Source organism: Parasteatoda tepidariorum, chromosome 4 (assembly GCF_982258835.1).
Source record: "Parasteatoda tepidariorum strain Cologne lab strain chromosome 4, Ptep-v5.0, whole genome shotgun sequence".
Classification (NCBI taxonomy): Eukaryota; Metazoa; Arthropoda; class Arachnida; order Araneae; family Theridiidae; genus Parasteatoda; species Parasteatoda tepidariorum.
The window spans coordinates 58,725,154-58,748,484 of NC_141758.1; the positions used below are offsets into that span (position 1 = coordinate 58,725,154).

General features: G+C 29.3%; 1 protein-coding gene across 1 annotated transcript in view; it reads right to left on the reverse strand.

The window, feature by feature from the left end:
* LOC147810985 (uncharacterized) overlaps positions 1-23,331 on the reverse strand; it is a 55,624-nt gene that overhangs the window by 9,186 nt on the left and 23,107 nt on the right. Inside the window, exons 2-4 of the mRNA XM_087161184.1 lie at positions 10,583-10,742; positions 5,492-5,664; positions 1,262-1,502 (exon numbers count right to left, since the gene is read on the reverse strand). Coding sequence (XP_087017310.1) covers positions 1,262-1,502; positions 5,492-5,664; positions 10,583-10,742 — 574 coding nt within the window. The remainder of the gene's footprint in view (positions 1-1,261; positions 1,503-5,491; positions 5,665-10,582; positions 10,743-23,331) is intronic.

Here is a 23,331-nt window from a genome sequence, read left to right on the forward strand (position 1 = left end):
AAAAACTATCAAAACTATCAAATCCTAAGCAAATTTGGTGGGTAAAAATGCATTTTTAAGTTAACACATTGTTTACCGGTGACGAGTTAACCCATCATTACACTTGCATTGTCTATTTCAATTTATGAAACCCAGGGTGATATAGAATTTCATAAATTTCATTCAGTACAAATAAAATTTATTGGAGTTTATTTATAATATTTTGCTTTGCATCCATATTCAATGGCAAAATAACAGTTGTGACATAACATTATTTCTGCATAAATTTGCCGATTAACTAAATGTTAATTCGGAATCAAGCATTCTTACTTTTTAATTAGTGTAGTTAAATCTAAACTCTAATAAATGATAAAGCTTACACCGAACTCAAATGCTTTTATAATAGTGTGCATAATAGTGTGCATCACTTAAGGTGTCTTGCTAGTTTCGACTAATTTTTTTTTGAAACAGTATTAGAAAATTTAAAAAAAAAGCTAGTTTTTTTGTTTTATTATGTGTAACAGCTAGCAAAAAATATTTATATTATTATTATTTTTTTAAACTGCCATTTTTAGAAAAGAGCAAGGCATTTTTTTCATATGCGCTAAATTCTGTAAAACAATTTCTATCGACTGAAACAAAAACTTTTATTTAGAAGGCTATCAACTATGTTTTGAACTATTATCGTAAAAGCAAGTGCATATAATACTAAGTTAAGGATTAAATTTTTAAAAATTTTCGCGCTTGTTTTTGCGAAAAGACACGCATAAAGAAATTCTACTTTTTCTCTTAATCTGTACTCAAAAATATGTGTATGTACTATAACCATAAACACTCATGAAAAATTGTAGGCAATTATTTTAAATACAACGTGAGAAGGTAGTGTAAAATGTGAAGAAAAATCTTTTTTTGAGATAAAGGCATTTAACTTTTGAGATAAAATCATTAGTCTATCCACTTGTATAATTTTGCCCAAAAACTGCTATAACTTAGTAAATTATTGGAATCTAAACAAAATTAAAATATTTTAGAAAGCTAAGAGTACGGGGATTCTAAATTTACTATGAACTCATTTTCTGAAAATTTTCCTGTTTTTGCACATACCAGATACCTTAATAATTCACGTTAATATGATCACCGTTTTTGAAAGGAACTCATAATCAGCTGCTTTATTTCAATGAAAGTAATCGGAATGCACCTTTTTAAATTAAAATACCGATTTTAAATGTCATTTTATTTTTTATTGTTGGGACATATGGATGAAATTATTGATACTACTTACCTTTTACATCTGAACTAATTTTATATTCCAAGGATCTAGAATTGGATGAATTTAGTTTCTTTTCTGACTCTGAATTACTTAGAATGGCGGACTGTTTTCGTTCAATTTCTTTTTCATTAGAAGATTGTTGAGGAGAAGTAGTTGTAGAGCTAATAGCTTCCTTGTTTTTCTCTGGATTATAGTTTTTGTCTCCCCCTTTTTGAAGCTTTCTCTGCTTAGCTCTGCGATTTTTAAACCACACCTATCAACGTAGAAATGAAAAGAACATATTATTCATGCATTTTAAGATACTCTTTATAATTAATAATATTCTTAAAAATGATTCTAATATAATAATATTAGTAACTAGTGGGCTGCGCCCCCTGCTCTCTAACGCTCGCCAACCCCCGAAAATTGTTCACAATCTTATATGGTTTGCTTCGCAAACCAAGCTCGCTTCGCTCACTATTAACTTAGTTACATTGCAAATGCACAAAATTCTAAGAATTCAAAACAATCATTTAACTTTAAAAAAAAAATACATCCTTTTAGTAGATACTACGTCATTAAAATAAATTTGAATTCAAATAAATGACATGTAATTCGTTAAACCTATTAGAAATTTGCTATAGTATAAAATCTTAAGATAAAATTTCTAAAACTGATATCTCTTTAAAAAGGTTAAAATTTTGGCTATAATTAAGTCTATAAAAATGACAGCATGTCGTCTGCTCATTCTTTCACCACTACGTGTTTCATAGCTGTCATCAATGCTCTCTTCCAATCTTCGAGCACGCTTCTTTTGGTTATAACTTCAAAAGCTTAACAGCACGACTGAGACTCCTTTTTCAATTAATAACTAATAACAATAATAAAACAAATAAATTCGTGATATAAATTAAAAATCGTCAAATAAATTCGTAATTTATAAATTCGTGAAAAAAAGCGCTTTCGACAGCTATACTAAAATAGAGATCTATCGACAAAGACTACTCACTTCTGTCTAGCTTAATAGTATTTTGTGAGAGTGCTCTCTCTGGATATTTCAATTTCCGTTTTTAAAAGCGCAATATGTTAGCTAGATTTGGCATGTGACATTTTTAGCGGCAATCATTGGTCGATTTTCTAGCGTTGCCATTCGGGGAGTTGTAATGAGTCTTTTTTTGTCGCCGTGTAAGAGAAATATATATATATATAGATAATAATCATAATATATATATATATATATATATATATATATATATATATACAGTATACTCTCGATTATCCGTGTGGGGATTATCCGGTTTGCGGATTTTCCGTGCTCATTCCGGAGTCGTACAAAAAATTTAAAGAGAAAAAGATTCAAAATTTAAAAAATTCGATTCATGAAGTTATAACACTACCAAATCTTTGGAAAGCAATATTCGTTATTGGATTGCAATATATGGAATATCAGCAGCACAATCAAAGGTAAAATCGTCTATGTTATCACGATCATGGAAAAAGATCTTACCGCTTGATGAATAACCTTCTTCAGATATTCAAGAAGAATATAATAACAGTATTCTCGAACAAGCAAAAGAAATCTAAGGTTTCGAAATTCTTGATGAAGAAAAATTAAAAGATAGGTTTCAAAGTGATGCATGTGAGCCTGGCTTCCAGTATTTGACAGATGAAGACATCGTTATGTTGTTAAATCAAATAGTGATGATAGTAACAGATGCAGAAGATGTAATAAATGAGGGAAATACAATTTCTGCTGCTCTACAATCTGTTGAAACTTTATTAGATTATATAGGAGTATTTGATTACGGTTACTTAACTACGGTTCGTAAAATATGTGACAATATGCGGCGTATTTCACATTTTTTTTTAAAAGGAAAATTCCAAGTTTGATGTTATACGGGATGCAAATGAAAGTAATTTTTATATTTTTTGTTCTGATATGGATTTTTTCCTTAATAAAAAGAAGTTTTCGGATTATCCGTGTTTTTCGATTGCCCGTGTGACCTGTCCCGGTGATTAACACGGATAATCGAGAGTGCACTATATATATATAAGGACCAAATAATAATAAAGCCAAGTAAGCAGGTAAGGACTAAAATTTTTTGGTTGTTTTTTCTTTTATAAAATCAGTTATTTTACTATGGAGTTATGACTTTTTATTATTCTTTGGTACTTTTATTTTGAATCTAAGTTATCACAGTTCAAGTCAGTTTGTTTCAGGCTTATATTATTTGGACCCAATTCTAATTGGTTATGAGGGGCATCTACAGAAAATTAATGTAATTAAATAAAAAAATACTGATTTGTTGATAAAAATTCATTTTGACGTAGTTCTGAGGATCAAGTTAAATGTGTATTTTTTATTCCAGTAGAAAAAGTCATTCGCCAAATTTACGATTTTATCACATTTGACGAGGTGGCGAATGCTTAACGCTGGTATTGCTTTCTGATACAATAAATACTACCGTATATGCATTAGTCGACCTCCGAGTTACGATTATGAAATGGCAAATTTTTGGTATGTCGGATGTATTTAGTCGACAGTAAAAAGAAACGAAATATGAAAAATTATAAAATTAAACAAATTAAGACAAGAAATTTTTCTGAAATTTAAAATATTTCACATTGTTTTTTCTGGATATGATACACGCTGAAAACAATTCTGTTTAAGTTACTGTAATGTATGGTAATGACATTTCCGTTAAAAAAAATATAGTTCTGGTTAATAAAACCAAAATATACCGTATTTAAGCCATTCATTTGATAATTTTTCCGTCGTTATAGTAACGGTTTAACAGAAATTCTGATTTTCACAATTATAGTTCTTATTACTAATACATAAGTGAAAAGTAAATTTAGCGGAATAAATGGTTTTTATGTCAAGCTCTAAAGTATCATGATAAAATTACCAAATTTCACCACACTTTCCAAATTTCATCGCATATTATAAAACCTAATTTTAATGATAATTTTGCCAAAATCATTACCGAAGCTCTTCGGTTAAAATGCTTTTGGGGTATATACTGTAACGGTACGGTAAATTTTATTATTCTAATAGTTTTGACCTTAGAGCACGATAACATACAAATTGCAATAAAGTAAGTAAGCATTAATTTAAAAAAAAAATTATGCTTGTGAAGTGTAAAAGGTCCTCTTTTTATGAATTTTTCTCCACCTCCAAAAACACGACAGTATACGATATTTTTTTTTTTTTTTTTTTTTTTTAAATAAAATTTTATAGTCTGAAACACAGTTCCATAGTAAAAAGCTTTAGATGAAGTTCATAGAAGGAAAAGCTGTCCTTGTATCACGTGACAACGCAAAGGGGGGACTAGCTCTCTCCGCAGAAATTACTCCTCTGAAGATTTGATCGACCATATTTTTTTCATCAGTGTACGCTTACCTTTAAATAACTACAATATCGAAGACATTGCTAACGCTACCAGAATATGATAAAAGTTTTACCTTGCTTCTGGTTGCATGGGAACACAAAAAAGCTCGTTAATTTTTACCGAAACGCTTCGATAATAACTTTAGTAAAATTAACAATAAACTATGGTTTTATAATATGCAATAAACTTTTTTAAATATGATGAAAATTTGGTAATTTATTATGATATCTTAGAGCATGTCATAAAAACCATTTATTCGGCTAATTTTACTTTTATTTTTTGTGAGTTTTTTTTACTAAAGTTTTGTATTTGTATTTTGTATTTTTTTACTAAATTTGTAATAAAAATAGTAATTTTGAAAACCAGAATTTCTTGGAACCCTTACCGTATAAACTGAAAAATTTCCAAATGAATTTAAATAACATACATTTTATTTTATTAACAAGAATTGCTTTTTTTTTAAAATCAAATATTCCAGTATAGTACAGTACAGTAATTTTATTAAAATTGTTTCCTCTGCGTATCATTATGGTAATTTAACATTTCCATGTAATACAAAACTAGCTAATGCGAATTTTGTTTTTCAAAAAGTTATTGGTATTTTCACTTTGTTATAATTACAAAATCCCATAGTTATGCGATTCTAGATCATATCTTAATTCTTTTGTATATTTGTGTCCTGTTGGTAAGTTATTGTTTATGCATGTTAGATACAATATCAGTTTATATGTCACATAGTAAAATAATCTGAATATATAGTCACAAAGCGGTTACCATCCTTTGTCTTATTTGCTTCCCAGAATTAATCACTATTGGAGTTGATGAATAAAACAATAAAAACTGGAAAAAAAAATGCTACAAAATACCTTACTTGTATTTTTGGTTCCGGTAGTCCAGTTTTGCGAGCCAAATTTTCTCGGTTTTCCAAATCTGGATATTGCGTTTTAGCAAATGTTTGCTCTAAAGCAGCTAACTGTTGCTGAGAAAATGCTGTTCGGTTTCTTCTGTGTTTCCCAAGAGGAGTAGCGGCTACATTTCGAAAATCTGAAAGAGAATTTGATATGAAATTCCAAACAATTTTACCAAATAGCTGAATAATATCTACTATTTGGCAACAAGAATACTTCCTGCATTATTGCTATTTTTTTTATAAACTAATAGCTTAAGTCCTAGTTAAAAAAAAAGAGATTTCAGTGCATAAAAATAAAATTCTTTTATTATATTCTGTTTCAAGTTAAGAAAAAGTCATTATCCCTATGAAGAGAACCTGTTTGCATCTAAGTATACGCCAAGCTGCCAGTGCGAACGTATTATACATTTCTTGAATTGCACAGCCTTATTTTTGACTGCTTTCTTTAACTAGTGGGCTGAGCCCCCTGCTCGCTAACGCTTGCCAATCCCTGAAAATTGCTACGCAATCTTATATGGTTTGCTGAACAAACCAAGCTCGCTTCGCTCGCTACTAACTTAGGTACATTGCAAATGCACTAAGTTCTAAGAATTCAGAACAATCATTCATATCCATATAAAAACTCTTTTTTTTTTTTTTAAAAAAATTGCATCTTTTTAGTAAATACTAAGTCATTAAAATAAATTTGAATTCAAATAAATGACATGTAATTCGTTAAACCTATTAGAAATGTGCTATAGTATAATTCGTGATATAAATCAGAAATCGTCAAATAAATTCGTAATCCGTTTTTAAAAGAGCTACATGTTGAGCCACCTCAACTAGATTTGGCATGGGACATTTTTAGCTGCAATCATTGGTCGATTCGCCGTGTAAGAGAAATAGTAACTTAAACAAAACAAAGCAAACGTTGCCACCGGCGGAAAATAAATACAGCCAAAATTTGGGAGCCACGTAAGAGAATTATATATATTAGATGTGAAATGAGGAAAACAAAACTTATTAAATAATCAATTAACAAGTAATTAATAAAAATTATATATTAACATCGCAACAAGTATATGTCTTTTTATTCGCATTTAAATAAACTGATAAAAGAATAATTAGTATTGGTTCCTGTAGGCGATTTTATTCCACAATTGAAGAAAATTAATTTCGCATTTGATTTGTTAAGGGCATGTCAAGATAAGACACGCCATTTTGAGTGGCCCAATCTCATCCTATGCTCTTGCAACGTCACATAGCTGTTCCTTCTTCAAGAACTCCTTATGTATCGAAATATGTCGCTAAATCTAGGATTCCAGTTAGGCTATGAAGCTATTACCTTTTTGAAATAATTCTGTGATAGTCTGTGATAATATGAATTGAATTTCCGCCTGATGTGTTTAGCTTTCATATAGTTTTAAAAGCATATTTGTATAATTTGATAACGAAAAATATGGAACTATATGCAATCGCGTATGATTACTTAAATCCTATACCGCAATGGTCTTTTCTTAACTTGCAACGGAGTATAAAAAAAGTTGCCATTGGGGTGGACCTGAGTAGAACTAAGTATTCTGCTTAGTTTATATGTTATAGTTTTCGAATGCTAGGAAGTAAATAATGAAGCTCTCATGAAGGAAGTTTCCTATGTTACATAAAAGTTATATCCACATTGTAAAAAGTTTTCTTGAATCTGGAAACCAAAAATGGGGACAATTACTTTGCAACAAAGTGGTGTTCCACTGCTATGAAAATGTTCTATTACACTACTTGGTGTAAAGCAGCTGCCACCACTTTTTGCATTCAGTAGCACTATTATAGTGATCGTAAAATAAGATTCACATAAGAGTCAGTAAATGTCTTATAACGATTTAATATAATGTAATAATCATTAGTTTAGAAGGCCCCCATCACCCCCAAGCTCTTGGGCGCATTCATCCCCCCAAAAAACATTTTTTCTAACTTCCCCTTCCATGTTAGCTTGTTCGAAATAGTGCTACTTTGCATTCTACTCATAATATGACAATGCTTCTTTTATTTATGTACTAAAAAAAAATTCTCTCGTCTAAATTCCCCCCCCCCCAAACTATTCGTTTTATTTAGTGTAAAAATCCCCCCCAAGCTTTAAGTAGGCGCATCGTGCGCCCACCTTCCCCCCTGATTGACAAAATCAAATTAGTTTTAATTAGCACAGAGATAACATAAACACAAACTCGGACGAGGTTCAACAATAGAGAAAGTGATGAAAATTAGACATGTAAAAATCTCTTAATACAGTTCACAGAGGTTTAAAAAAATAAAATCTAATTATCCTTATTGCAACAATTCAAAAAATACATTCTTATTTTAACGACGAACTGCAAATAATTCAATAAAATCACAACAAATCATCCAATCATATCGCAACAAATCATTCAATCAAATCACAACAAATTATTCAATCAAATCACAACCAACAACAAGTAAGTCTAACCGACATATTCTATGTTACAAACGCAAACTTCTGGTAATAAAAAAAGAGCGCCAAGGCATCCGTGTTTTCGGAAGATAGACTAATTCTTGTTTTGTTCAAATGAGTAATAATTCGGTGTAATCTAATTCGATTACAAGTGTTTAGATTTGAATTCCACTCATTAAATCGCATATAAACGCTCGATTTGGTGTTAACCTGTAATAAGGAGTTTCGTCACCCAATTTTTTGGTTTGTTCAATATTTTATTCCAAAAGATATTACACCACAGTTTTTACAGTGCAAGGCTACATTAAGGAGAGTTTTCCGTAAAAACAATCTTCAGTGCATTAAAAAAATTAAAAATTTTTTTTTCTTTAAAAGGCATCAAAAAAGAATTTCGCCTTATTAGGGAAACACTTTTAGTATTGAACTAAGAATTATTTATGAGTAAGTGTATGTCGTCGCTCACGAAGAACTGTTATGTTTTAACTGTTATGCAAATTGTTGGTAAATTAAATCTTATCATTATGCATATTTTATCTCCAACTCTTAAAATTGTGTATATTTTATTTGCTAAGAATTTTTCGGAAATGTCAATTTAGAAATCAAGCTCAAAATACTGTCGCATCATTCAGACATGTTTTCCTGGAATAAGAGTGAATGACTCATAATATTAGATTTGGAGTAGTTAAATTCGCTTTATGTGTCTATCAGGAAAGCGAATTAAGGAAATGAGATTAAGGAACAATGTATTTATTTTCTTTTAGTATGCCTATCAAGAAGAAATTGACCTTGATTTTTTTTTTTACGAAATCACACTAATTCTTGAATTTCATTTGTTTGAAACATAAATAGATAATTTTATGTTTCGGTCTTTTTTTGGAATCGTTTTTTGTAAGAAAGGGTTTCGCAGAACTGAGAAAACATTTGTCATATAGCTCCGAAACAAATAATAATCGAATTTGAAAACCTCATGTATTCAAAATTGAATCAGCATATATTCTTTTTTTTAACGAAATGCATACTATCAAAAGTAATATGGAGGAGAAAATTGTGTAAGCGAGATGATTAACTATCTCCTGACTTCGCTGTAGGCACCATATTTTCCAAATTGCAATCCTTTGTATCATAGAAATCGAAAATGGCCACCATATAAAGCTTCCTAAGTCTCCCTTGACTGGGGTGTACAACTATGGGGGATAGACCACTCTACTACGAAACCGGAGGTCCTTGGTTTGAATCCTGTGGATGCCAACGGGCATCTCTTTCACGTATTTTTTCTTTCATATCACTTTTGTGACAATGAATTTTGCTCATAATTGAGTATATGTTGCTTCAATTATGATGCATGGGGTTTTCAGACTCGAATATTATTTGTTTCTGATACTTTTTTTCCTCAATTTTGAAATCATTTGCAAGCATTTAAAACTAGACTTCAAATAGTGGATAAAACTAAATAAAAAGTCAAAAAGGCAGACAATTGACACTGTAACGTTAGATTTGAATGATTTAAATTTATAAAATCATTTTCAGAAAGTTAAAAAGCATCATGCAAGCTTTTTAGAGATAAAAACACAATAATATTAACAATTTTTTAATATACATGGTGCCCCTGAAGGAGAGGCCAACAAAACTGCCCTGTAAATGCTTGAATTGACGGAAAAATGTTAACACAGGTGGGCATTAGAAATAAAATGTTTTTTTTTTAATATACTTTTCACCAACATATAAAACTTTACTCCTAATTATTAGATAATAATAAGAAATTTGGAAAGGTAGTCACTAGAGATTATTTTGGTTAGAGTTATTAATGGAATAATTTTCAAGTTTAAAAAAAAATCTTGAAAACCATTTCATGAAGAAAAAACCTAAACTAGTTTTTACATTTCTTTCGGAATATAAAATGGAACTCCGAGTATTTGGATAATAATAACTTCTGAATCATAAAGGAAGTCAATCGAGTATAATTTTGCTATTCAAATATTAAAATACCGAAATCAAATTATGTGCATGCTGCAAAAGAATGCAAGTAAATATTTTTTTGACTAAATGTGTGGATAAAGAACTATAATTTTGAAAACCAAAATTTCGAATAAACCATTACCATGTGAACGGAAAAAAGTACCAAATAAATGGTTTAAATATTATGTTTTTTTTTCTTCTTTTTTTGCACCGGAATTATGTATTTTTTTTTTCCTAAGAAAGTTATTACCACACAGTACGGTAATTTTACCAGAATTTTTTCTTCACGTGAATGTGAGGATTTTTTACCAAATGTGTGGTAATAAGAACTATAATAAGAACTGTAATCAGAATTTCCAGTAAACCGTTAATATTACCTTATCATTCTGACAGAAACATTGTCAAATAAATGGTTTAAATGCAGTACAGTTTTTTAAACAAAAATTATGTTTTTTTTCCCATAGGAATGTTATTAACGTATGGTAATTTTACCAGGATTCTTTTTTCCATACCAATGTTATAATCTTTTCACGATTTCTTTATACAATACTAATTTTTTGTCTGATATGTTAATTTTTAACAGGTATTTTTTTATCACATTATAAAAAGTTTAAAGCAAAAGTATAGCTTTAAGTTTAAGTTTTTTTCCTTACCTTCGAAAGTATATGGTCTAGTTATCCATGGAACATAAGGTTGGTAAAATGGTGTTGTTGTGGGTCGGAATACAGAATCTAGAGAAGCAGACGGAGCCAAGGAAATGTATCTGGAGCCGCTTAAAGCTGCATATGCTGTAGGATACCCCTGAAGCCCGTCCTGCACATAAAGAATGTCTTAAAGAATTTATGAAGTTAATGTTTAGTTTTCAGAAGAATTTATGATCTCATAATACATAAAATTCTTATGAAGTACTTTAATTTTCAGACGACTTTATAAATAACTATTTCACAATATATAAAATCGTTTTGATGCATTATGATCGTTTTGAGCATTCTTAATGGGCAGAAAAATCACATGATATCATTTTCAATATAAATGGAACAGCATAAAATTAACAAAAGTTATGGTGGTATTTGCATGCATATTGTTTATGTATTCCTTATTTAGAGAAATTTATAAGTGTTTGTTCGTTCAGAAAGTAATTTCGGAAAGTAGATGCGTATAAAGAGTGTCAACATGTTAATGTTTAATTTTCAGACGACTTTATAAATAATTATTTCCCAATATATACAATTATTTCGATGTATTATAATCGTTTTGAGCATTCTTAACGGACCGAAAAATCACATGATATTATTTTTAATATAAATGGAACAGCATAAAATTAACAAAAAGTTATTGTTGCATTTACAGGCATTTGTTTATGTATTCCTTATTTAAAGAAATTTATAAGTGTTGGTTCGTTCAGAAAGTAATTTCGGAAAGTGGATGCGTATAAAGAGAGTCATCATGTTAATTTCTAACTTTCAGACGACTTTATAAATAATTATTTCACAATATAATTTAATTATTTTGATGTAAAATGATCGTTTTGAGCATTTTTCATGGACAGAAAAATCACACAATATTATCTTTTAATATGTAAGGAACAGCTTAAAATTAACAAAAGTTATGTTGGTATTTACTTTGCATATTGTTTATGTATACCTTAATAAAAAAGTTAATCAGTAATGTTCGGACGGTAATGTTTTATCCCAACAGGGGCGAGATCAACACACGCTTTTCACAGCGAATTTTACACTTAAGCCGCATTATTGTATATTTCGACATCTAATATAACAACGCCTGCTAGTGAAAATGTTTGATTGATTCTGTACAGTAGTTTTTGGTTGGTTCCCTTTCAAATAAAGTGAAAAAGCAGTACTTAAGAAATGATTAAGTGAAGTCTGTGATTTTGCTTCTCAAACATAAAGAAAATCATTCATTTTTGAATTGAATCATCTCTAGAGACAGAAAATGGAATGTTTACAATAATGATCCGGTCTCTGCAAAAAGTTTTTCGACGGTAATACCGTTACTTCAAATGAGGTCAAAAATCACTTGGATTAGTTTTTTTCGTCAGTTAAAATAAAGATTTTATGAACTAGGAATTATGCTACTTCTAGAAAGGTGGCAAAAGGTAATGGACCAGAATGGACAATATATTTTTTAATAAAATATATATTCACTATAAGAAAATCGACTTTAATTTTCTTGAAAAAAATAAATTACTTTCCAAACAACCCTATAACATTTATTTATCATCCTTTCTAAAAATCACATTCCCTTAATATTGCGTTCTACATTTTGATCATTATTCATAATTAACAGTTTATAAGTAAAGTGACTATCCAATTATTACATTATAATCCCATAATTTTACCATATTATGCAAAATTTTATGACAAAGATATTTAGTAAGCGTTTTACAATTATTTAGTGGTAAATAAAATATGTTTCCGTTTTTGTAAGTTATATTTACTACAGTAATAAATTATATATAAACTGTGCTTAATGTACGAATGCAGTTAAATATTCTAAAAAAAATAATATTTGAAACTAAGCAATACTAATATGCAGCTTTCCCCAAAATATTTCCAAATAATCTCTTTCGCAAAAACTGTTTAACGAGCTTTTATAGTAATCAAAAATTAAGTTCGAGGACGAATATGCAAGGATTATTGATCGATTTTTTTGTTCGTTTGTTTGTTGTTCATTTACGTCGCACTAGAGCTACACAATGGGCTATTGGCGACGGTCTGGGAAACATCCCTAAGGATGATCCGAAGACATACCATCACAATTTTGATCCTCAGCAGAGGGGATGGCACCCCCGCTTCGGTAGCCCAACGACCTATAGCCAACGATTATTGATCGAAATGATGAAGTTTAAAATTTTTTCTAGTGAAATCGGAAACTTAACATTACTAAATCAATACTGTATAAATACAGTAACAAATTTTGAGATATTTTAATCCAATTATTTTTAATTTGGATGTAACGATCTATTTAAACACCCGGAAATGATTGAGAAGCAATCATGAAGGGTTGATGAGCATCGTACACTTTGTACATCGTACTTTGTACAGCAAGTCTCTTTGTACATCGTAGCCCATTGATAATACCTAATCTATATTATTCAGCAATATTTTTTAATGTTAAATATCATAAAAGTAACAGGAAATATTCTTTTTTGAATACTTTTTGTCAAGTCGAAAACTTTGTAAAATTTTAGGACTATGAAAAATAAAGTTATCTGTGCCAGAGGTTTCCAAATGGTGTTTCGCGGAACTGTAGTGATCCGTGGAAGAATTAAACGGCTTCCGTGAGTTGCAACTTTTTAAAAAAAATATTTTTGAAACCTATAATTGTATTTATATTCAATCAATAATTCATTATTCAATTAATATTTAGGTTGCCTTTACTGTATTATTTAAGATAAAATGCAAATGAAAGAAAAATACCGAATTTTTTTTTGTTGAAAAAATTGCATACATAATTTTAAGTAATTGTATGGAATAAATTATGAAAGCGACATGCATTTATAAGATATTGGATTAGTACTTCTAAACACGTTTTTCGAACTGAAATAAAATAACTAAACTCATGTTTGTGAAAATTGCAATACCATGAAGGACTTGCGCGAGTGAGCTGAAATTTTCAGGAAATGCAAAGTAGAGCATAATATGCAAATGATTAGAATTTCAGACCCGTAGCGCATGCGTATGCTGAGCAGAGCTCTCCGAACGGTCGATGGATCCGAATAAATAGACGGCTGTAGCGAGGCGTTTACGGTTATCGGTGGTTATTTGCTAGTGATAAACGTTAGCTCAGACGTTACTTATGCCTCTTCGACGAAAGAGAGCGAGATTTCAACAACTTACGGAGTTTGAAAGGGGGAGAATCATCGGCCTTCGTGAAGCTGGATTGTCTCATTATGCAGTAGCCGCTCGTGTGCAGCGTAACAGAAGCACAGTGATGCGTGTTTGGAAGCAGTGGACGGACGAGTGTCAGACAACTCGGAAATCCAGGAGTGGACCCCGAAATGTCACGTCAGCTCACGATGATAGACACCTGGTCCGCATGGTGCTGACAGACCGTACGGCTCCCTCTAGACAACTGGCAGCACAGTGGTCAATAGCTAAAGGTGTTTGCTTCATCAATTCGTAGACGTCAACTGCAGCGTGGACTGCGCGCAAGGACTCCTTTATACAGGATCAACATCACGCTAAACCACAGCCGCCTGCGGCTACAATGGGCCAATCAGCATAGGGACTGGCGTGCTGATTGGCAGCGTGTAGTGTTTTCTGACGAATCCCGCTTTAATTTGTAGTACCATGATGGCCGCATTCGTGTCAGACGCTATGCCGGTGAACGCCACCTTCCGGAGTGCATTATCGAAAGCCACAGAGTGGACGAACACCCGGAGTTATGGTCTGGGGTGCCATAGCATATCATTGACGATCTCAATTGCTACGAATTGTGGGTAATCTGAACAACAACTGGTACGTCAGTGAAGTTTTACAGCCCCAAGCTGTTCCCTTTCTTCAAGCCTTGCCAGACGCTGTATTTCAACAAGACAATGCCCACCCTCATGTTGCTAGGACTGTTTAATCCTTCCTTGCATTGCGACAGGTACAACTTCTTCCTTAGCCTGCGTATTCCCCAGATATGTCACCGATTGAACATGTGTGTCATTTCGTTGGTCGGTGCCCTGCTCGTGATCCTCGTCCTGTTGCTTCTACAGACGAACTTTGGGTACGCATACAAACTATATGGAATGCTCTTCCTCAGACAGACATTCAAATTTTGCTTAACTCCATGCCATGTCGTGTAGCAGCGCTTATTGCGGTGCGTGGTACACAAAATACTGATTTCGATCTCTTGTTATTGCTTGTTTGCTTTGAAAGTTTAATCATTTATTTGTACTACTACCACTCAACTGTGTAGTAAATTTCATTCAATTATGACGATTCCTTCATGATGTTGCAATTTTCACAAACAGGAGTTTAGATCTCTAATAAAAAAACATGCTTCTCTATTAGCCATTTTCAACGTTTATAGCAGTTTTGTTTGGTTTACCCTAATTCGACTTATTTTATTGCTTTTCAGCTTTTGTTTACAAACCAAGCACACTGTATAGATTTAACTGCATTATTGTGAATTCAACTGTCTGATATAAAACCTAATTTAAAATTATTAATGATAAAACGATGGAAAAATACGATTCTTCTTATTGACTATTTTCAAAATAAAGCAGTCTTTTATAGGTTAATACGTTCACAATAATTGTTCATCACATACTTTAGTTATAGAGTCCGGTCTTCGTTGAAAGAATGTTGATAATTTAGGGTTCCATAGCCAAAAAAAATTGGGAACTGCTGACCTATGCAGATGTATAATAACAGAGAAAAGTACTAACTCAAATACAAATACTAACTTTTATACAAATATTAACCTTTTATTACTTAATTTTATAGCTATCGATTAAAATAAATTAAATAATAAATAAAATTAAAAATACATCTTATGAACAGACTTCATTGTAGAAAATATGTATTAAAACAGGAAATTTCTTTACTAATTTATAAGTTACAGAGTTATAAACATGTTAACGTATTTGCCATCGATGTAATTACACCGATCATTAGCCTTTGAGCAATTTTGTATTCATGTTTTCCTCATCCATAATCTCGGTTGTAGAATTTGCGGAGAATATCTGCTGCTCTTTCTTCATAAATCCAATTTTGTCTGTGATCTCAACGCAGTTAAATAGAGATTATAATTATTATTAAAAATTCAATTTAATCAAGTTTACTTATAGCGAAATTTCCGAATGCACGCAAAATATTCCGGATCAAATTACGGTTGAAAGAACTGGTACCTTGAGTGTAGCATCCGGAAAATAGATTTTACCGTATAATCCGTTTTTACTGTAGAATATTATACCGTAATATTTATTTAATTAAAGTGATTCTGTGATACTGCAAAAATTACGGCAAATCAGATTTTTTGGTTCATAACATACTCCGGTGAAAATGGGTTTTACGGTAAAAAGTAGGGTACCGATATTTTTACCACAAAATACGGTGCTTTTTACCGTAAATTGATCTGAAATTTTTACAGTGTAAGTATCAAATCAGTTACAGCATACTTTAGGGAGCAGCATCCGTAAAATCCTTTTTTACCATAAAATATTATAACGTAATTTTTACAATTATATTTATTTAATAGGAGTGGTTCAGTAATTTTACTGTAACTACACAGCAAAAATTACGGTGTATCAGATATTTTGTTCCGTAAGATTTTACGGAAAAAAGTACTGGCATCTTGAGTGCAGGTAATTTGATCCTGAATTTTTTATTAAGTCCTTAAAAATAAGTGTAAAACCTTTAAGATGTTTAAATATAAGTTGAATTTAATTCAATATGAAACAAATGAAATACGTCCTCACACTGTCAAGTCTGTAATCATGTAACAGGAAAAAAATATTTACTCTCTGTTCTTTGTTTTGTTCTCTCAATTTAGCTTTTGACATTAAATTTAATTATTATACATTAATTATTAAAATTTAAAATTTATAATTTAAAAACAAGATTAGATCTAGGATTCTCAGCAATTTTTCGTCATTTGTTTAGAAATAAAATTCGTCAATTTTTAGAAATAAAAGAAATCTTAGGTGAAAAATGAACTTTTCCTCAATAAATAAGTAGTTATAGATAATTAAGTAGTTTGTTGTGCAAGAAATTAGATAGTTAAACAGTTCTGGATCACATGCATAGAAAATTTCGAAACTTTCAATACGTACAAAGTACGGTTATTGCACAAATTAAGTAAATTTGGGGTGGAGTTCATCCTTAACTTGTTTTTGTTAGTTAAAATGGTAAAAGGGGCTGAAAAAGGAGAAAATGGCTTATAACATATTAGCAAAAATGTGTTAATATGTAGTTACAAGACAATAAACTGAATTATTCTGCAGAAAATTAAACAACAGCGTTTTAATGATGGAAAAGTTCATTGGTAATTTGCTTTTTAGCTGATATTTCAGACTATTTTTATTCATTAATTTTAATAGTGTATTGTGCTATTAACCATTTGGTGAACCGTCGTCCCTTTTATATTTTTTTCTAATGCTTTAATCAAAAGTAAAAATATATTTTGGTATTTTTTAATTATGAAAAACAGTTTAATAGTTATTAAAAAAATCTGTTAGATAATTTGAATTATATTTGTACTAAAATATAAAATCCAAAAGAAGTAACATTTCATTCCAACTCAAATATTTATCAATAATTGGTTTTGTAAATTAAATGAATTTTAATGGCGAATAACTGCTTCTTTTTTATTTAATTAATGGCAAATAAGTGCAAATTTGAAAAGTTATTATTTGGCAGTTAGCCGTGTTTGGAAGATTTTACCTTTAAAGCAGACAGTGGCACCGGTGTTCTATGCTGCATTTCATAACTATAAATTATTAAACGGTTATACACTTATTTTGACCTAAAGTAATACAAAAAAATATGAAAAATATGCTTAATGAAAATTCTGCTTCAAAGGGTTAAATAATATTCTTATTATATCTTTATTAAATTTTTTAATTTTTAAACAACCGGTAAGAAGCATAAAGGAACATTATCTCCAAAAAGATAGTGTCAACTTATAGTTGCGTGATCAGCGTGAGATATGTTAAAATTAAGCTTTTTGAGATAACAATGTGGGTCACTTTAACAGTGTATCTATTCATCTTTGTTTAATAGTGTATTTAATCATCAAATTAAATTAATTTTGTCAAAAGGTTAATCTATTTATAATTTTTTTCTTATTATAAGCAATTTTAGAAAGTATGGAAAGTTTAGAAAAATTAATGCTTTAAAATATTCTGAATTTTTTTATATACAAAATCTTTATTATTTATGTTACTAGAAATAGATTAATTAACGAATTTTAACAGTTGATTAAGTAACAGTAGATGGAGTACTCAATATTTAAACTTGTTATTCTTATGTTCTAAATATCTATATTATGCTAAGTCATAGTAATAGAGTTTTGTCTTAAAGATTATTAAAATAGCATACATTAAAATTAGTTTATACATCCTTCTACAAGAAGACAAACGTTTACATTTGATTTTTTATTGCACCGTTGGAAAATATTTTGTATTAAAATGAAGAGTTTGTTTTCAAAGGAATGAATATCTCTACTCTTTTCTTAAGATGAAAACCGATTAAATGTTTTAAATTCGAATGGTATTATCAGAACAAGTTTGGAGTGGGCTCCAAGAACTCCGTGTCAGGAAACTGATTCAGTCTTTCATATACATTTTGATTACCTATTTAATAGTTCACAATATATACAATATATATAAGTCCCGAGATTTTATATGGTATTATGTACTTATTAGATGTGATAACTTCGATAATAAATGAATATCCACAAATGAATTGGTTAGTGCTGCCTCAAGAGGCTGTAGAAAATAATTAGATTTTCATGATAAAAAGCAGAAAATAATTATGCAGAAAATATTGGAATTAGAATTTTGGTATTATTATCAGTGATCGTAGCATTGTATTAAATATAAAATGGTCATAATAGAATTAGAAATTTATCGTCTGTGTTTCAATGAAACAAGATATTTTGACCCTTTGTACTCAGTGGTCACAGGTATCTATAAATTACCAACCTTCTTAAGGTTTAGTGACCACTTTATTAGGAAAATAACATGAATTGTATGGCAAGGGTAGAAATACAGATTTATGTCTTGTAATTTGCAAGTGGTTAGTTCCATATTTTAATAGTCGTTTAAGGAATGTCGAGTGTAAAGAGTTAACCATCAAGGCTTATTTGCAATTTAAATAGTAATATTTAATTCGACGATGGATTCCGGTGTCATTTTTAAATAATAGTAAAATATTTTGTATTTAATCTTTAAATATATCGTTAGCTTTAAATTAAATTAATACTTCTGTTTTTAAGTTTAATTTATTGTATAACTGGAGTTGAACAGCACGCAATTTGGATTTAAGGCTATCAGGGCTCTACTCCATAGCCTTTAGGATATAGCTTTTAGGACTCAGAGATCATGCTCCTGAATTAGGCATTGGAGCTCCTGGATCAAGCATGGGGATAGCTTAGACTTCGAGGAGAAGTTTTTTGTTGACTTATATGCATTTGCGTTACATGAAGAGGGAAACCAGGAAAAAACTTCTATCGTTACCTGACGTTCTAGGTTATGATCCTTCTACCAAGGAGGATATTTTACTCCAGCACTGTGTTCGGTACGTTCAATAGGATTCAAATCTCTTGAGCCCCCGTGCTTCTTGCTTGTTATTTTGAAGAAAAGTGGCTACCTCTTTTCAATTTTCATAGTACATTTTTTTCCTTCGGAATTTTTGGACAAGTTTCGTTTGTGAATTATATCAATGAAATTCTTTTCTTTTTGTTCATTCGCCAAATCATAAATGTGAAAAAATAAGTTTATTGTCTAAATATCTATATTTACATTTGATAAAGCATAAAACAACTATCTGACTTAAAGAAAGACGTTTCTAAAAAAATATTTCATTGTTTTTAAGAAGAGGAATTAACAATTAAGAGAGAGAATTTAAGAAATATTTTAACAGAGTGTGTAGTTTAGTGTTAAATAATGTAGCTTCCGAATTCATATTTAGCAATAGCAAATTAAAGATAATTATTTGTGAAAAAATGATAATTAAATAATCGATTAAAATATCATAATTTGATGAGTTATAATTCATATTGTGGAAAAAAGGTTAATTTGATGATTAATGTTATACAAGCTATGGATTGGAATTTATATGTACTTACGCAACAAATTAATATAAAAATTATTATTGCATTTTTTTGTAACCACAATTAACATAACTGTAAATAAATGAAATTATTTGCAGATTTGAATATGAATTGAATAATCGTTGAATATGTTTGTTTAATCCTTGAATATGAATCGTTTGAATATGAATCGTTTGAATATGAATTGAATAATGCATTAAAAAATCTGAATTATCACCTTTATGAACTAGAATTTTTATTAAATGTAAGAAAACAGTAAATAGCCTAATAAAGCTGTATTAACTTAACATTAGCATTCTCTAATTTAATATTGAAATTACTTTTGCAATTTATTTAATAATTAAGTAACAACTACAGTTAAAATGAATGGTTGATGAAATAAAATAATAAATCATTGAAGGATCAAATATTTAAAATGATTAATTTTATGAATTCTAATTCATATTAAATATAAGGAATTAATCAGTAGTCTAAGCAAGGTAATTTAATTAAAAACGTATCAGAATTAAACATTCGAAAGTAATAAAGTAATACAATTTTGAAGTACTTAATCGTAATTAAGTAATAACTACAGATGAAATTATAATTATTTATGAATAAAAATAGCAAATGAATAGCACATTAAAAATTCGTAATTATTAATTTTATGAATTAGAGTTTTTATCAAATGTAAGTAAACTATTTGTCTATTCAAGCTATATTAATTTAATATGAATCTGTATTATACATTCTATACTGTATATCACTTAATTACACAGAAAAGAAAGTATTGCAAAGCTATCAGATTATGGTTAAATTTACTGTGCTTCTGGTTCTGTGGGAACATCGAAAAACTCGGTAATTTTAACCGAAGAACTTTGGTAATAATTTTGGCAAAATTAATAATAAAATAATATGCGATTATAATATAAAATAATTATTAATATAAAATAATAAAATGTGATAAGCTTTTCTAAATGTGGTAACATTTGGTAATTTTATCATGATTCCTTAGAGCATGGCATAAAAATCATTTATTCGGTTAAATTTACTTTTCATTTTTGTATTTTTTACAAAATGTGTGTTAATAAGAAATATAATTTTTAAAACCGTTGCCATATCATCGAATAATCATACACATCTATACTAATCGAATTTTTTCCCCTTAAATATCATTACCACACAGTACGGTAATTTTACCACATTTTATTTTATCCTGTTATCATTAAAATTATTTTGCAACATTTAAAACAACTAAAAAAACTCTCTTTCAATGATAAATTTAACTGATTAATGAGTTTAAGAACCTTCAATTATTTGTTTTATCTATTTAAAATTCATATCAATAAAATTCAATGAATTAAAATACGTTATTTATTAAAATTGTTAATAATTATAATTAAATAATTATAATTATTAACATTAATAATTATTATTAATAATTATATAATATTATTAATATTGGTAAGGAAATAATTAGTAGCATAATCAAGCTATATTTATTCGATACGAATTTCAGATATGCTATTCTCATGGACATTACTAATTTTAGCTATGCAAATTTAATATGAACTGTAGAATTAAATAAATATTTAATATTTAATAGAATTAAAACTATTTCGCAACACTTAAGACACCTAATGAAAATTCTTCATAAGTAATACTGTTAATTGAAAATGAATTAAAAAACTTCGATTATTAATTTTTATGAGTTAAAATTAATATAAAATGTAAGGAAATAGTTGGTGGCCTATTCAACCTATATTAATTCCATACGAATACATGCACTAGTGTAACATTAAAATTACTTTGAAATACTTAACCCTCTGGAGCAGATGGAACACCGGCATTCCTTACATATTTCTTTTCTCTAATTACGAGCAAAAATATATTTTGGTACTTTTAAATTCCAGAAAATAGTCTAATAGTAATTAAAAAAATTGTTAGATTATCGGTATTATTTTTGTACTAATATATTAATTCCGAAAGAAGTGGTTCGTAAAATTTCTTTTTTTCATTCATATTCAGAAATTTATCAATAATTGATTTTGTAAATTAAAGAAATCTCAATGATGAATAACTGTTCCTCCTCGATCTAAATAACGGCAAATAAGTGGAAATTGTCAAAATTATTGGCTGGAAAGTGAATCATGTTTGGAAGATTTAACCTTTAACGCAGAAAAAGATACCGGTGTTTCACGCTGTATATCATAACAGTAAATTATTCTAATGTTAAATATAATTTTTTTTCACATCTTCCGACCTTAATTAGTACATAATAATGAAAAAAGTATGAAAAATATGTTTTTTTAAAAAATTCTGTATCAAAGGGTTAAATTACAATAATTAAAATAAAAATAAATTGTTTCTAAATTTTTGCTTTCTTTTAGAACTAAATAACTGCAAATGGTTGCAAGATTGAAAAGTTATCGTTTTGAAGTGAATTAGCCGTGTTTGAAAGTTTTTACCTTTAACGCAGAAAACACGCACCGGTGTTTCACGCTGTATTTCATAACCGTGAATTATTATAATGTTAAATATAATATTTTTTCATATATTTTGGCCTTAATTAGTACATAATAGTGAAAAAAGTATGAAAAATATGCTTTTTTAAAATTCTGAATGAAAGGGTTAAATCACAATAATTAAGATCAAAATAAATTGTTTCTGATTTTCTGTTTCTTTCAGATCTAAATACCTGTAAATGGGTGCAAATTTGAAAAGTTATCGTTTTGAAGTGAGTTAGCCGTGTTTGAAAGTTTTTACCTTTAACACAGAAAAAGACACTGGTGTTTCACGCTGTATTTCATAACCGAAAATTATTTTAATGGTAAATATAATATTTTTTCACATCTTTTGACCTTAATTAGTACATATTAATGAAAAAAGCATGAAAAATGTGTTTTTTTAAAATTCTGAATGAAAGGGTAAATCACAATAATTAAAGCCAAAATAGATTGTTTCTGAATTATTATTATTATTTAGATCTAAATAACTGCGGATAGGTGCAAATTTGAAAAGTCATCGTTTTGATGTGAGCCAGCTGTGATGTTTCTTTTAGATCTAAATACCTGTAAATGGGTGCAAATTTGAAAAGTTATCGTTTTGAAGTGAGTTAGCCGTGTTTGAAAGTTTTTACCTTTAACACAGAAAAAGACACTGGTGTTTCACGCTGTATTTCATAACCGAGAATTATTTTAATGGTAAATATAATATTTTTTCACATCTTTTGACCTTAATTAGTACATATTAATGAAAAAAGCATGAAAAATGTGTTTTTTTAAAATTCTGCATCAAAGGGTAAATCACAATAATTAAAGCCAAAATAGATTGTTTCTGAATTATTATTATTATTTAGATCTAAATAACTGCGGATAGGTGCAAATTTGAAAAGTCATCGTTTTGATGTGAGCCAGCTGTGATGTTTCTTTTAGATCTAAATACCTGTAAATGGGTGCAAATTTAAAAAGTTACCGTTTTGAAGTGAGTTAGCCGTGTTTGAAAGTTTTTACCTTTAACACAGAAAAAGACACTGGTGTTTCACGCTGTATTTCATAACCGAAAATTATTTTAATGGTAAATATAATATTTTTTCACATCTTTTGACCTTAATTAGTACATATTAATGAAAAAAGCA